Source organism: Miniopterus natalensis, chromosome 1, assembly GCF_054644295.1.
Source record: "Miniopterus natalensis isolate mMinNat1 chromosome 1, mMinNat1.hap1, whole genome shotgun sequence".
NCBI classification, from domain to species: domain Eukaryota; kingdom Metazoa; phylum Chordata; class Mammalia; order Chiroptera; family Miniopteridae; genus Miniopterus; species Miniopterus natalensis.
The window spans coordinates 193,356,855-193,373,072 of NC_142081.1; the positions used below are offsets into that span (position 1 = coordinate 193,356,855).

General features: G+C 45.4%; 2 protein-coding genes across 2 annotated transcripts in view; one reads left to right on the forward strand and one right to left on the reverse strand.

Moving 5' to 3' along the window:
* Positions 1–4,397, forward strand: part of FAM184B (family with sequence similarity 184 member B) — a 62,468-nt gene extending 58,071 nt beyond the window's left edge. The window contains exons 17-19 of the mRNA XM_016199757.2: positions 703–902; positions 1,504–2,874; positions 3,050–4,397. Of these exons, the coding sequence (XP_016055243.2) occupies positions 703–902; positions 1,504–1,597 (294 nt within the window). The 3' untranslated portion in view covers positions 1,598–2,874; positions 3,050–4,397. The remainder of the gene's footprint in view (positions 1–702; positions 903–1,503; positions 2,875–3,049) is intronic.
* A 1,481-nt stretch (positions 4,398–5,878) lies between these two features.
* Positions 5,879–13,072, reverse strand: MED28 (mediator complex subunit 28). The gene is made up of 4 exons (XM_016199756.2): positions 12,912–13,072; positions 10,826–10,892; positions 10,189–10,301; positions 5,879–7,958 (listed from the first exon to the last, which is right to left on the reverse strand). The coding sequence occupies exons 1-4, from the start codon at positions 13,068–13,070 to the stop codon at positions 7,761–7,763; spliced, it is 537 nt and encodes a 178-aa protein (XP_016055242.1). The 5' UTR covers positions 13,071–13,072; the 3' UTR covers positions 5,879–7,760.
* Positions 13,073–16,218: the final 3,146 nt, after the last annotated feature.

The following is a 16,218-nucleotide window of genomic DNA, read 5'->3' on the forward strand; positions in this document are numbered from 1 at the left end:
GCCAAATGAACAGTGTTTATATCTGGCCAGGAAGACAATGTGCATTTTTTATGGGGTTTTTTTCTTTTCCAATTTTTCTATAAATAAATGTGTTGCTATTAACAGTGGCTACAATAATAATTGGTAGGAAGAAGAGAGAGAAGAGCAGGAATCTTCTACTTTTTAACATTTTGTCCTTACATGCTTTCGGAATTTGTTACAGTAAGAACATTCACATCCAAATCTCTCATCTGCTATAGCAAATCCTAAAAGTGCTAAAAAAATTAAAATAAAATCAGTGTTTTTTATAACTCACAGGACAATAAACCTAAGCTGAACTGATGTGTGATCATTGATAATTTTTATATATCCCTCTTAGTGTAACAAAATGTAAGTTTCACTTCAGAAATATTAGTGCATTTGAGGACAGGGTGGGCCCAGCCCTTGCTGCGATGTTATGTGGCCTTTTAAAATCTAAAAAGAGATTTTTGAATTATTAAACACATCTGTTTCCAGAAATTTTAGATAAGAGATTGTGAACATGTGTGTTTTTTAAAACACAATATAGATCAGAGGGGAAAGTGCTTTAAAAAATAATATGGAAGTCCATAAATAAAAGTATGGCCTCCTTGCTCTGTAGTTTCAGGTGGGTGGCCCCTACTTACTATCACAATAATGCTTCCTTTGGGTGATACTGAGAAGCCTTTCCTTTAATACAAACAGAAAAAGAAGATGGAAGAAGTGCCCAGCCGAGTGGTCAGCGTGCCCAACCTCGCCTCCTATGCAAAGAACTTCCTGAGCGGTGACCTGAGCTCCAGGATCAACGCCCCGCCAATCACAAAGTCACCCAGCTTGGACCCGAGCTCCGGGGGTAGCCGGCCTTACAAACCCACCCAGTCTCTAGATGTGAAAACGGCCACACGGTAGGGGGCAGAGCTGTGATTCCATTTTCCCAAAATAGGAGAAAGACTGGAATTCCAATCTGGCACCTGTTAAATACCTGGCATTGGGGCAGATACAAGGAACGGCAGACCAAGCCCTGCCTTGGAAAAGCAACAGTCCAGCCAAATGGGGAGATTGTGTGCCTTTCTTTAGAAGAGGGGCTATTCCTGGTACCAGATTCCAGAATTCTTTTGTTCCTCTGGAGAATTTTTATGAGTGTATCTGAGCCAAACTGACAGCATATGTTGGGAAGCAAGATCTCAAGTGCTCCTCTTTTATTTTTTGTGTGGGGTTTACTTACTAATTTGTGCCTGAAATAAATGTTGCAAATATGCCTTATGGTCTTAAGTGAAACAATGGAGAACCTTCTGTTTTCACAGCAGGAATTAGACATTCTGTGCCCACCCGTCCTTGACAACCGGCTTCCAGATACTAATGTTGGCCAGTGATGTTCCAGTATCTTTGGAAGAGTAAAGAAGCAGTTATCTTACCCTGAAAAGATGGTGGGGTAGTAAGTTGTTTATTGAATAATTTTAAAAACCTCAAAACCACCAAAACCTTTCTGTTTCTGTTTGTTTTTAGAACACAAGATGGTGAAACCACCCAACCCAAAGAAGCCCAGCAGAAACAGGGCTCTGCCCACCAGGAATGGTTTACCAAGTATTTTTCTTTCTAAACCGATCCTTGGGATTCATCACAGAGAGGACATTTGAAAAACATTTCTTTTTAAAACATTGGACTGAGGGAATGAACTAAAAAAACCAATCAACCAAATAACTTGCTTTGTAATATGGTTTGCATCCAGTAGCTCAAACGAATTTGGGCATTGACATTTCATACCGTTTCATTGTGGTGCCGGTTCATGAAAAAATCTTGACCTTAGGGTAAAATGAGTCGTGTTATCAGAAAGCATCGTAAATGTTGTTAGTGTTACTGATGACCTACCCGTTGTATCTCGTGTCCATAGACTGCACTCGCCTTGTGGTTTCCGTGGTCTGCTTGTAAAGGGATTTCATTTTCCACGAGGATGTGACTCAATCCACTTGAAAAGTGTTTCTATGTAAGTGATATCATTCAAGATGCACACTAACCTCAGTGAGAAGAGGAATGAAACCAAGATCCAAATAGCCGGGAGAGCCAATTAAAACACAAAACAAGGAAATCAAAACGACCAGGACAGGGCAGTTGCCGACCTTGACACTTGGAGTATTTTGATTTCCTAATCCAGGACATGAAGTGGATGATAGAGGGGATAACACCTACCTCAAAATGGGGCTTTATGAGAATTAAGCAAAATAATATGGGCAATGATTCCAGTTACAAATTGGAATTAAGCGCTGCCAGGACTTCTCTGTGAATAACTGAGCCTTGCCCCGCCGTGCATCTGTTCCAATGACTGCAGTGTCCACTTGGCCACTTGTGAAGGTTTCTAGATTATCTGTTCTTTCAAGTCAAAGATCTACTGAACCTCTGGTCTTTGGGTCTGGGCCATCTGCCTCATGGTGCGCTGCTTCCCCATTGCATGGATGCTTGGTAGATTAAAGGGAAAGGGCAGTGGCCATCCTAGGCGCTGACCTCGCTGTCAGGCCACACTGAACTGTCTGACCCTCTGAAGGAGCAATGCGATTTGACAAGACTCAATACATCTTTTAATGGGCAAAATATGTTCCCAATCCTCTGGTGCTGGCCCAGCTAGGTGGCCCATAAACAATCGTCTATTCTATGCACTGTCAAAGCTTTGCTCTTTGAATAAAACTTTAAACAACTGGGTGATGAAAATGGTTGTGACTTGTATTGATTTGCCAAAGAAGGGTGAAATTAGATGAAGACTGAACTTGGAAATGGGAAGTTCACATTGACCTCGACTGTATCACCTTCAAATAAAAAGTGGCTGCTTTCATACTTAAGTCCTTTAGAGAAATGCAATTATAACTCAGAATTCATCATTTAAAGGTAAATTTACTAGCTAATCAAAACACATGGCCCCAGTAATTTTTAACTGCAAATACTTGTTGCCATACATGTAACATGCAGTATTATTTTTCAGCATCAAGCATTTTGCAGTTGCCCTTTGTTTCTTGCTTAGAGCGAGCATTGTAGGATTATGTCTGTATCTCGTGTTTTACAGATGCACACAGATAGTTCTTCGTTTGCTGAAACATTTTCCCGCCACCCTGCAACCCCTGATGACTAATAAGGTAGGCTTCACTTCACTACACTGCCCCATAACTCGGTGTAACACCTGCTGCAGGAATGGAATTGTATTCATTGAGACTCTGCATCTGTTTTCACTCCTTTCTTGTTTCAGGTGAGTGAAAGATCTTGTTAAATTTCTAGATTCTACCCAATCATTACGTATTTGTTAACTAAACCTTCGCATGCTCCTATCATTTTTTCTTTAGGACATATTTCTTGAGCATTACAGTAAAGCTTCATAGGACACATGCTTAAGCTCTTTGTTTGATATGACAAATTACCATCCAGAAGGTATTTCTAAGTTTTCCAGCTATTTACACCTGGACCAGCAGTGAGAGACATTCTCTCTGTACCCTAGATACTATTAAGAAACTCAACTTGATAAAACCATCTTCTTGGTTTCTATTCCATCAATCTCTCAAGAGCAACGTGATCTAGAGATGGTGGTGATGGTTTGGAGGGAACAGCGGAAACGAAGAAAAATGAACAGCTCGGGACTGAGTTGGGAAGGAGAAACAACAGGACTTTATAAGTCTCTAGGTTAGATTATGACAGAAGGAGGAAGAGTTAACACGTCCCTGGAGCAAAACTGGAAAGGAATATTGCTGCAAATGGTTTAGCTGGGGTAGCAAAGAACTCACTGAATCCATGGCTGCAGACGGTGCACGTGAGCCCTTAGTAGCTGTTCTGGCATTGATACAACTCCCAACACAGCAGCTGGATTGAGGCTACTTGGTCTATACTCAATCTCCAGGCTCCATCTGGGTTCTGCAGATTAAATGGCACTACGATAGGGTCTGCCCTCCCCGAAACCTTTAGATTTCCAAGGGTCACACTAACCTCCACCGTCACCACCAGATGCAATACTATTTTTGATCTACTATCTCCTATTAGCGTCTCAGTAGCCTGCTCTCTCCTTGCAGGAGATAACCAAAGGTGGCCCAGGCCCTCATAGTGGCCTTTGCCTATTAAGCACTGTTAATTTGTCACCATCTCTCTACCGGAAGTCAAGACAGCACAGTGACAACCAGCCAACTCTACTGTTCCTATAGGCAACATTCCCTTTACCTTCCAGATGTTTGAGTCCCTGCACTGACAATGTTCCCTTCCACTGGAACACTTTCCTCAGGCACTGCTGGTGACATCTTCAGCAACTAGGCCACCCCTTGTGCCGGAGACTATCTGTACTTCCCACACCACTCAGAATGGGTCCTTCTTGCCAGCTGGACAGTGAGTGAGCCAGTCACCAAGCCTCATCCACCTGCCTGCCGTCTCAGACCAAGTCCATAGCAGCCACGTCAGTCAGGTCCTCCAGAGACAAACCCCAAGACACAATCAGAGGTGCAAGAAATGTACTGGGAATATCCATGCCGTTCAGCCAAAGGCCCTCAGAAACACACCTGTAGTTGAAGAACTGCGTTTATTACTCGTTGCAGAGGGAAAATGCTCATCACGGCAGGGCTTCTCAGAAAGGTGTTAGAACCTACTTGAGATTTTGGCATTGGGTGATTTGAGAGCCTAAGGAAGCAGGGAGTCACTCTAGTTACTGCAAGCTGTAAGTGGGGGCAATTCTGTGACTGAGTGTCTTAAATCTTACCTGTAGGGTGAGGGTAAAGCTGTAAGTGCTTAAAAAGTGGTAACTCATTTTAACTCAGGAGGATGCTTGGTGTTTGGGTGGCACAGTGACCTTGTTTTTCTGTTTAGACAAAGTTACGACACCGTTTTGGCACTTTATCCTGGTCTCCGAGCAGCTTTGTCTGAGGTTGGTGCTCTGAGACTGCTTATTTCCAACAGGAGAGTAACATAGCCAAGCAGCGCCAGGTCAGCGTCCGGATGGCAGCGCAACTTTCTCTCCCCACTTCGCAGGGGAAACACCTGTGAAAGAGAAATGAGAGGAAGCCGAAGCCAGGAAGAGCCTTGGGACTAGGACGCAGGGCTGACAGTTGTGAAAGGAAGGTTTGGACAAAAGGACAGCCCTCAAGAGTCTTGGCCAGGCTGATGGGAGCTCCAGAGCACATTGCCCACCAGGCGAGTCCTGTGTCAGGCAGAATGGCCTGGTCCAGCACCCATACTATGCTTAGTCACAGCAGGAAGCGCATGGTCTTCATGGGACCACTGCAACGGGTCCCCGAAGGTGGGAGCCTTGGAAACTGCACTCCCTGCAATGGCTCCTCTGTGCCTCCAGAGGCCAGGACCACGCGGGAATGCCAGCATGTAGGGGGTGGGTAGAAGAGGAAACAGAAAACAGGAGGCGTGTTAAAGAGGATGAGTTTGAGTAAAGCTGAAGTGTCCATTCGATTTGGCCACAGCAAAGTGGCTGGACACTGTCAAAGCACAGTTGTGGACACGTGGGAGGAACAGATGGCAGCCTGGAGAGGGAGGGAGAGAAGGGGAGGAGCTGGAGACTTGGTGAGGGGCAGGGAAGTGGCACAGCGCTCAAGAGTGGAGGGAACGGTGAGCACGGGTGATCAAGAGCTCCTGTGAGCAGCGGGAATGATCCAGTAGATGGACGATGCAGGGGCTAAGGGGTCCCGTCCTAGAGAAGGCAGCTGGCTGGGGGCCAGAGCACCTGGGGAAAGGCTGGTCATTCACAGGGCCAGCACCTCAGCAGATGGAACAGGAAGGAAAAAGGTGCCCTGAAGATGTGGGTGGGTTTATCACAGGAGTGAGAAGGAACTCCCAGCTGATGGCTTCTTATTTTCTCATCAAAGGAGGGTTTTCTATGATCAATCAGCAAGATGTCATTAAAAGGAAAAAGATATTTACAAAGACAAGATTGAAAAATTATTTATTTGCTGGAAACTTGAATAAAAAATGGCAATAACTGATACATATGTTAATTCCAAATATTTTCACTAAGCACCAAGTAGGACAGTTCCTGAACCTTTCACCAAGAACTTCTTTATTATTGAAAGATGCCTAAACCAGTTTATTAATCAGTTTATTTCAATTTTTAACAAAGAAACCCAAAGCTGCCAATCAGAGCTTCTAATCAGCACAAGGTGGCCAGGTTAACAACCTTGAAGTCAAATAATGTGAGAAAAAACAATCTTAAAAGCTTTGTTTAACCCAAAGCTTTAATGCATGTTCATTGAGGGGATTCACTCACCTCAAGCTGTATACCACACGTGCACAAACAAAAATGGGTAATACGTACCACTCTGTATAAAAGATCAGTAATACATGATCCCTATATTCAGAGGAAAACGATGCCTAATTCTCATGAGGGGCACAGAGACAGATACAAATTACTAACCCTCGAGGGAGCACCAAGCAAGGTTGGTAGGAGACAAGAACTCCTGTGTGTCCTGCGGTGGGGTGGAGAGTCTGCAGGAGGGCATTTGGGGGCTTCAGGGACCAGGTAGCATCCAGGCCAGATGGCACCATGAGTGGACGTCGATGGGAGTGGGGAGGGGCCTCCAAGCCTGGAGAAACAAAATGAGTCAAGACACCAAGGCCCAGAGGTACTGCCTGTTCAGAAGACAGTAGGGTGTTTGTTTAGGATAAAGGGGTGTAACCTAGTCAGAGACTAAACAACCAAGAAAAGAGGGCCTTGTTCAGGGAGAGCCAGACAAGCACCAGTCTGTACTTCTCAGCAGCAGATCAATCAAGAATCGTATTGGGCTGTGTGACCAACGAGAGAATAAACCATCTTCCCAAACGCTGAGGCTCCACATGCCCTTTGTGGAGAGTAAGTCACTGAGGGTCACCCTGCAGGCCACTCCCCACCTGAGGCCCTGTCCCTTGGAATCAGTACATCCATTAGCAAGAACCTTACTTTATGGAAAATTCCTGCTCCAAAAAAGCAAAACACAAATCACACAAGCAAACAAAACTCAAAACAAGAGACTATCGCAGTGAGTCTGAATCCCCACACTTTACTTCTGCCCCAGTCATGCTACTGGGAACAGGGTCTGCTACTCAGACTGATTCATCACTGCAGAAGAAAACAAAATTTACATCACTGCTCCTACTGCAGCCCCCCAACCCCAAAAGTAAACATACATCACACAAAGTATAAACTCACCCCAAATAAAAGTCAACATCAACTTAAGGATCCCACTGTAATAATATTTCTACACTAAACTAGGACATAACAATCCTCTTTGACCTATTTACAAAATACCTCATTCTGAGAGCTCTGGAAGCATTACAGACATTGCTGCATTAGATTCCTCTTCTTGAGGTAGTTCAGAGTCTTGAAATGGCAAATTTACGTGCTATTACCTACCACCACTGGGGGTGATTAACAAAAAAGGCCTACAACCCAGATCCTCACCCTCTGATTCACAGATCAGAGCAGACAGGCTGTTTTTCCTCAAATTATATACACTAATCTTAAATTAGAAATACAGAGATTAAAAGTTACACAAAAATTTTAAAAATAAAAAGCAGGGGAAAAAAACTTTAAAAAGAATGTTAGTGGCATCACACTAACAGTTTAAACGTTGCTAAAAACGAACATATTTACTTGGTTTACCAAAGCGCTACACATTTTATAAAGTAATAAAAAAAAAAAGAGCTTATAAAAATAGGGGGGAATATTTTAGGTGGGAGCATGCAACTAAGATCATCTTGTTTTCTGGCAGAGTTCTCCCAAAATGTCACGCCACCCAGAAGTGACACTTTCAGGCAGCTTCTACTCAGGTCTGCTTCATAGGCGCAGGGATGTTGGCAGACGCCTGCTCGAGGTAGGCCAAGGAGCCCTGAGGGATGTCAGCTGGCTTCTTGTGCTGCCCGTTGATGTCCTCCAGCACCTGCTGCCAGTGCCGCAGCTTGGTCAAGTGCTTCTGGACCAGAGCATCTTTCCGCTGCAATTCATTCCTCAGCTCTGAGACATCCTGCAAAGGAAGGTGACGTAGTCAGGGAAACCTCTTGTGAAAGCCGAATACAGTTCCTGAGTGAGTGAGAGCACTATTAAACCACACTACACCCATTATTCTGCTTGGCTCTCCTATCTGAATAAACCAGAGCAGCTCTTCCAATGGCAGATGTCTGCCTAACACAGAGAGTTTTTATTTTTAATTCATTTTCTTTTAATAAGTAATACCCAAGTTATAATATCCCAAAGTATCAAAAAGCAGCCAAAAAGAAACCCTCTCTTTCCCATCCTGGTCCCCAAGCACTCAGTATTTCTGTCCAAAGGCTGAACCTAAAATACTGAGAATCTGAAACACATGGCTACAGCTGTTTAAAAGAATCCACAACCACTGTTCTATCATTTCAAATTACAAAGAGTCAAAATCTCAATTTCAAGAGCTTTTTTAAAGAAAACTAGCATTGTAATTCTTTATCAAGACCTGGCCTTGAACACACCTATGTTACTATTAAAGTATTCAAATCAGGAAATGATCTTCAAGAAACTATAAAAATCCTGGAAGAAAACATAGGCAGTAAAGTCACAGACATCCCACGTAGTGGAATTTTCACTGATACGTCTCCTAGGGCAAGAGAAACAAAAGAAAAAATAAACATATGGGACTACATCAAACTAAAAAGCCTCTGCACAGCAAAAGAAAACAGCCTTAAAATACAAAGGAACCCCACGGTCTGGGAAAGCATATTTGCCAAAGATGCATTTGATAAGGGGCTAGTTTCCAAAGTGTACAAAGAACTCATACTACTCAACAAGAGGAAGACAACCCAATTAAAAAATGGGCAAAGGACCTGAATAGACACTTCTCCAAAAAGGACAGACGGATGGCCAAGAGACACATGAGAAAATGCTCAACATCACTAATCATCAGAGAGATGCAAATTAAAACCACAATGAGGTATCACTTCACACCTGTCAGAATGGCTCCATCAACAAATCAACAAACGACAAGTGCCGAGGAGGGTGTGGAGAAAGGGGAGCCCTGGTGCACTGCTGGTGGGGATGCAGACTTGTGCAGCCACTATGGAAAACAGTATGGAGTTTCCTCAAAAAATGAAAAATGGAGCTGCCTTTTGACCCAGTGATCCCACTCCTAGGAATGTATCCTAAGAATCCTGAAACACCAATCAGAAAGAATATATGCACCCCTATGTTCATAGCAGCGCAATTTACAATAGCTAAGATCTGGAAGCAGCCCAAGTGCCTATCAGTAGATGAGTGGATAAAAAAAGCTGTGGGACACTTACACTATGGAATACTACGCAGCTGTAAAGAAGAAGGATCTCTTATCCTTTGGGACAGTATGGAAGGACCTGGAGAATATTATGCTAAGCAAAATAAGCCAGGCAGAGAGAGACAAACATCACATGATCTCACTCATATGTGGAATCTAAAGAACTTAATAAACTGATGAACAGAAGTGATTCAATGGCATGGAGGCAAGGATCAGACTGATGAATCTCAGAGGGAGGGAGGAGGGCAGATGGGTGGAGGGGGAGAGAGTAACCAAAGAATTTATATGCGTATATGCACAACCCAAGGACACGGACAATGGTGTGGAGAGGGACTGGGGAGGGGGGGTGGGATGGAATGAAATGGATCACTGGGGAGAAAAAGGGACATCTGTAATATTTTGAACAAAAAAATGAATAAATAAATAAAACTTAAATTTTTTTTTTAAAAAGGGAAATGATCTGACAAGATTAAGTGTAAGAGTATCACCTAATCATTCACCTTCTCAACAGTTATCATTGAATTAAAAGAACATTTTAATTGGTCAGCTTGTGGAGTATTTTCTTCAAAAACTGCCCCCAAAATGATCATCTCAATTTAGTGTTTCTCATTAGGGGCACCACTGGCCTTTTGGGCAGGATGATTCTTCTCTCTTCCACACTGCAAGGGGCAGGCCTGGCCCAACACATTAAATGCCATTAGAGCTCCAGTCATCCTGGCAACCCCAACACACTTCCAAATGCCCCATTTTCAAGCAACTGAGATAATGAAATCCTTGGCTTCGAGGAGCCTGGGACAGAACATTAATTTTTGATTCCTTGAACAACTAGCAACATTCATACTTGATAAAGCCCTACTATAGCTAACAGGAAAGGGATTTTCATTTAAAACCATTTAAAGCACAGATGGAACCCTGACAACCTGTGCTCTTCCTAAAGTTGAGGAGAAAATGGAGCTCATACCTCTTTGATGACCTGCTCTGGTTTCTGGACAGATAGCTGCAATCTTTTTTGTAGAAAAAAACATTCTGTTTGTCTTGCAATATCCAGAAATTTCTGGATACACTGATCAACACCTTAAAAAACACACAAAATATTAAATCAAGAAAAATATTGGACACAAATATCTCCCTCCTACATGAACAGTCAGAATATCAAAACATCACATTCTCATACCTGTAATCTGGGATTTTAATCCCCAAACCTTCCACATGTTAACCACATTAAATAGCAAATAATTTGTACTTCTATCAGGTGCATAACAGACCTTACTACAACACACAGTTCTTCTGAAGAAAGACAAGTAGCATGGCTCCAGTTAAAATGTAACTTATTTTAAAAGCAGTACACACTATGGTCTTGTTTGTCCTAATACCACTATGAAAAGTTCATCATTAAGTGGTCCATCGTGAATGACATAAGATGTCAATTAATAAGCTGAACAGAGAACCAGCAGTACACAGGCATGACCTGCATAAATCTTATCCCCCAGAAGAGTTCTCTTAGGATACCAGCAGGGCTGAAACATAGCAAGTGTAAAATCAGCAATCAGGAATCCTGCTAAAGGCAAGAACACTGTCCAAAAAGAGGGAATTCTTACCAGTTCGAATTTCTTCCTGATCCGTGCCATTGACGTAGTCCTGACTCACCAGAGAGGCAAAGCAAGCCTGTTGTGATCAAAACAGATCACAAAAGAAAAATGTCATTTGCACATCAAAAATCTTACTTCAGGGAAAGAAATGAATTCTCTTGAAGTCATTCAATGAGTTGATAGCATCTGGTTTGCACACCAGACAAGCTATCATGCCAGTGAAGAAACTCAGTAAATTGACCCCATTAGGCCCACAGAGGACGAGCCAAATGAGGCAGCTGGGATTTGTCAGCAGCCGATCTGGTCTCTCTCCTGCCACTCGCTCCTTTCCCCACTATCTCATTCCACATCAGGGCCTGGACCCCTATTCCAGTCCTACCCACAGCTCCTCCCTTCCATGCTCCTATGATCTGCGTCACCCATTCAGGACTCAGGTCAACCATCACCTCCTCAGAGAGACCAACTCTCTCTCTTTTGAAATGGTGCCCACCCCTCCTGCTTGAGCTCTAGCCCCAAGCCCAGCTTTGTTGTTTTTCACAGCTGACACCACTCCATGCTTTTAGTGCATTATCAGCTGCCCCCTACTAGGAGGTGGGAAGTTAGCCTTGTTCACTATTCGCCTAGTGTGGGAATATTGCTCCGGGCTCAATAAACACACGCCAGTGACTGACAGGACCACCCACGAGAAGAACAGGTTGGTGTCACAAGGGTAAACAAGTCCCAAAGAGGGAGTTCTCCCTCAAGGGACAATGATCCAGATGTTTATGTGACTCAGCCAGGGGGCTCTACCAACAAAGAAGGCCTGACACAGGGCAGCAGGCCAGGAGAACCGATGGGAGCCGAGGGAGCAGGGGTCAGAAAGGAAGCCTCAAGCCCCAGGAAAGCAGAGTCCTGCCACCGTAAGCAAACACGCTTGGTAAGAGGCAAGTAGATCTGGGCCCAAATTTAAGCCACTGGCGAGATGTGAGGGCCCTTCTGCCTGCAGTTGCCACTATTTTATTTTATTTTATTGTTAATCCTCACCTGAGGATATTTTCCTGAGAGAGTGGAAGGAGAGGGAAGAGACAGACAGCGAAACACCGATGTGATAGAGACACATGGACTGGCTGCCTCCCGCAGGCGCCCTGACCGCCCCGGATAGAGCCTGCGGCCGAGGGACCTGCCCTTGGCCCAAACCGAACCTGCGACCCTTCAGTCTCGGCTGATGCTCTAACCACTGAGCGAAACCGGCTAGGGCACCACCCTCTGACTTACACAGAAAAACCGCAGGATTCCCCCAGGCAACCCCCTGTAATCGCTGAATACATCAGGAAAAGACTTCCCATTCCGTGTGACACTGAAAGATGACTCCTGTTGGATCTGGGGTACGAGTGGGGTGGCCCTGCTTGGTGAATCCTGTGGCTGTTGGAAAGCACCCCACCCAGTCGCACCTGCCCGTCAAAGCTGGGCTGCTCCCCCAGAGCCGCGGGGCCGCCAGGCAGGGCGGGAGGAAAGCCGGTCTCGGGGGTTTTAGGGGGGATTCTCATACCCCTCAAAAAAGTGTAAACACACAGGCCTCTATAGAGACCTGGAGAGTTGCATGGCGAAGGAAATGTGTGGTGGTCTATTAAAAAAAAAAAAGATGCTTTCTAAAAGTCCACTCATTCAGTCCCAAGAGTCCCACTGCTTCAGGATCGCTGAGGGCCGCGCCCCGCCGAAAGGCTGCAGGGCGCGGGCGGTGAACCCGCGTCCCGGAGAGGAGGCCGGTACCGAACACGCGGGGACGCGGGAAAGGGGGGACAGAGAACCAGGGGGACGGCATCCGGTGGTGGGGAACCGGGAAAGACCCCAAAGTTAGGACCCGGCAAACGTCAAGCCCACTTGCTACGGGAAACGTCAAGTGTACGCGGCCCCGCCGGTAGACCTGAGTGGAACACTGGCCACGACTCCCGGTGGCAGCTAAAGCGAGTGACACACGTTCTCGGAGCCACTTTGCCCGTTCGAAGGCCGGGGTCCGGCATCCCTGAGGGAGATAACCTGCGCATGCGCAGCTTCCATTGCAGGCCAGAAGAGAGGAGACTGGGAACACGGATCCCCCTTCCGCGTCTCCTTTTACCTCGAAAGATGACTCCAACTCATCCACCAAGGTACTGGGAGAAGATCTCGGAGCTCCTGGCGCGGCCTGAAGGAGCGAAGCCTGGCCCGGGAGTCCCGGCGGCGGGGGTGGGGGTCCGGGAGGCTGCCCGGAGAACATACCTCCCAGCGGAGCCGCCATTTCTGAAATGGCTGGAAGAGGCCCACTGCGCCTGCGCGCAGCTGGCGTCCCTGGGTCAGGTGACCACCCTGGTCACGTGGCGGTGCGGCGCGCCGGGAGATTCCGTTGAGCGTCCCGGAAACCGGAAGCTTGGCGCTTTGGTCTCCTCCTCTCGCGCGGGCGGGGCGCCAGCTTTTCCTTTTATTTCTCTTAAGCAGTGAGGACGCTGACTGCGTTTGACACAGTTGTGTGGGGGAGAGAACAAACTCGTCGGCCCGAGCCCCCCCGCGGACGCCAGGACGCTGCTGTGCTGGGCGGGCTCTGCCGTGCCGCCCCGAGTGACTTCGGCCGAGAGTCGTTCTTCGGGCGCCGTGTACCCGCGGCAAGCGGCTGGAGGTACCGTTCATTCCGCACCCGTGTGCTGTGTACCAGTTATTAATCCAGTCGCCGTGGCTATAACGAGAACAGGCAGGCGACCCTGCCCCGGATTCTGTCCGGGGCGAGGCAGGGAACGGAAACGACTCGCGTGGCGGCCCCTTACCGATGTGCCTGACCCTGTTCCTCTTAGGTCATTCTTCTTACATCAGAGAGGAAGTCGCTGAGCTAATATTTTAATAATTTGCTTTTTTAACACTTGCTTTCAGAAGGTAAAAATATTTCTGTTATATTTAATTTTACAGTTATATATGTGGTAATGCAGCACATTTATTGAGCCCTCCATGTCCCGTGTACTATTTAATGATCCGCGTGCTACAGCGATCCTTCCAAGCCTCTGCCCTCTGCCCTCGTGGAGCTCACTGTTGTTTTTGTCGGAGAGGGAGACACACACGTAACTATATATAGCAATATCATGTAGAGATAGGTGCCCAGACAAAAAATGTTCCCTGGTCGGGGGATGGCTAGTGATGGGTTTGATAGGTGATTGGAAAAGGCCTCTGGAGAGGTGTGCACTGGAGTGACTGGAGAAAAAGCTTAACTAGGAAAGCTTTCTAGACAGAGGACGGGTCCTAGCCTCAATCTTAGACTCGGCTCTCAGCCACTTTACCCTGTTTCATTTTCTTGGCAGCCCTTAAACGTCATCAGCAATGATCTTTAGTTGTTCCCTTCATCACTAAGTTGCCTTACACACACACACCCCCCCCAACTGGAATGCAAGCTCCATGAGATCAGGGCCTGCCTATCTTCACGTGTATTCCCAACACCCAGAACTGTGCCTGGCATAAAGTAGACATAGTCATTATTTGTTGATTGAATGAACAAAAATAGAATGCCAGGAGGAAACTAGTCTGCTTCAGCAGTTCCCAAACTTTTGGGTCTCAGGATCCTTTTCTTTACATTCCAAAAATGTATTGGGGACTCCCAAGTGTTTTTATTTATGTGGATTATGTCAGCCAATAGTTACCTATTCAAATTGAGAATAGGTAAAATATTTACCTGTTAAAACAGAGGTTTTTTTAGTGGTTTTTATTGATTTTAGGGAAGGAGAGAGAGAGAGAAAAATCAATGAAAGAGGAACATCGATCGACTGCCTCCTGCATGCCCAGTACTGGGGATCGAGCCCGAAACCAGGGGATGTGCCCTGACTGGGAATCGAACCTCTTGGTGCATGGGACCACGCTTAACCGAGCCACACTGGCCAGGCAAAACTAAAAATTAAAAAAAATTATTTAAAAACTCACTACATATTAACATAAATATTATTTTAATTAAAAATATAAATATTTTCCAAAACCAGAAATAAATTAGTGAGAAGAGTGGAAGCATTTTACTTCTTTGCAAATCCGGTTAATGTTTGGCTCAAAAGATTGTATCTCATGTCTGCCTAACCGTAAGTTGCCTGAGAGAGTGGTTAGTGGTATCTCTCTTGGATTCACCCAGAATAGAGCACATTTGGATTTTGCTGAAAACACATTTCCTCGTGTAAAAAGTAGGAGAATACTACCTTGGAAAGCTGATGATGTATGTAGGGAGCTGAATACAGTACCAGATTACCAGTGAGAAAAGACAACATGATATATTTTGTTTAAAAATAATCTCTCCCCAGTACAGAAACAGAAGGTAAGCAAGTGGAGGCAGAACCAATAAGATCTAGGAGTAATCTGGTAATCCATACACAGAGAGATGTGATTTGTACAGTACCGGGGCAGTTGAGGCCAACTGTTTGGGAATGGACTGTGTAATAGAATTTGATTATGACTTACAGTATTTGAACGATTTTTAGCTAACATTTGCCCAGTATCATGATGAAAGGAAGTAGCCCAAAGTTCAAGAGTGGCAGAGCTGCAGCCACAGAATATGGTGGGCAGTAGAGAAAGGGCCCCAAGGAAATGGCCAGGCCAATACCATTTAACTGACATACCGAGTGACAGGGTATGCTTCCAGAATTATTCTTCCTTCAACCAGACTGATTTTCCTAAGGGCAGGGGCTACATCTTGTCTACTTTCCCATCTTGTACAACCACCTTCTACAATGCCTAGCATAGGTTAAGCACGGAGTAAAATGTTTGCTGGACCAAATTCTTCAAAACAGCAGCAGTACCTCCTCTTTCTGTGACCCTGAGGGCATTTTTGGATTTATTCTACCGTAACTTAAAACCTTTTAACCGCCAAGATTTCACCCAGTTCATTTTCCATCCAATACTGACACTCCTGTGCTGTGAGCAGACAGTAATAGAGATATGGTCTGCCCTTACTGCACTTACAGTACGCACTATCCCTTTATAGCGAGGGCTTAGATACTGCACTATGTTCAGTAATGGATTCTTGTGCTCAAGGCCGTGTGCTGGGTTGCAGATGCTGGGCCTTGCAGATCCACCAATCTGGGTTCTAACCTTTTTTTCTACTTTCTAGTTCACAAACATTAGCAGTTTACTTTGAGATTTCTTTCCTCATCTCTGCAGTCACAGAGACTGTCAATTGCCAATCTTATTCCCTTTTTCTCCTCTTTTATCAGCTAATCTTCACCTCCCAAATCCCTGGGAGTAATATGCCTCACTCTGATTGATGATATCAGCACATTATGTGGGACTTCAGTGAAAGCTCCCTTTCCTCATCATGTAGCCTTCAACCCCAGCAGCCACCTGGACTGAGGGAGCCTGAGGCCACGGTGGTGACGCACATTTGTGAGCCCCTGGGGCTGCTTGACCTTTGGATTCCCTTCTTCAGCCAC

Coding starts and splice junctions, on each gene's coding strand:
- MED28 (XM_016199756.2), bottom strand. CDS start 13,070: ATGGCGGCTCCGCTGGGAGGTATGTTCTCCGGGCAGCCTCCCGGACCC. Junction 10,302..10,825: donor TCAGGAAGAAATTCGAACTG/GTAAGAATTCCC, acceptor GTGTTTTTTAAG/GTGTTGATCAGTGTATCCAG. Junction 7,959..10,188: donor CAGAGCAGGTCATCAAAGAG/GTATGAGCTCCA, acceptor CTTCCTTTGCAG/GATGTCTCAGAGCTGAGGAA.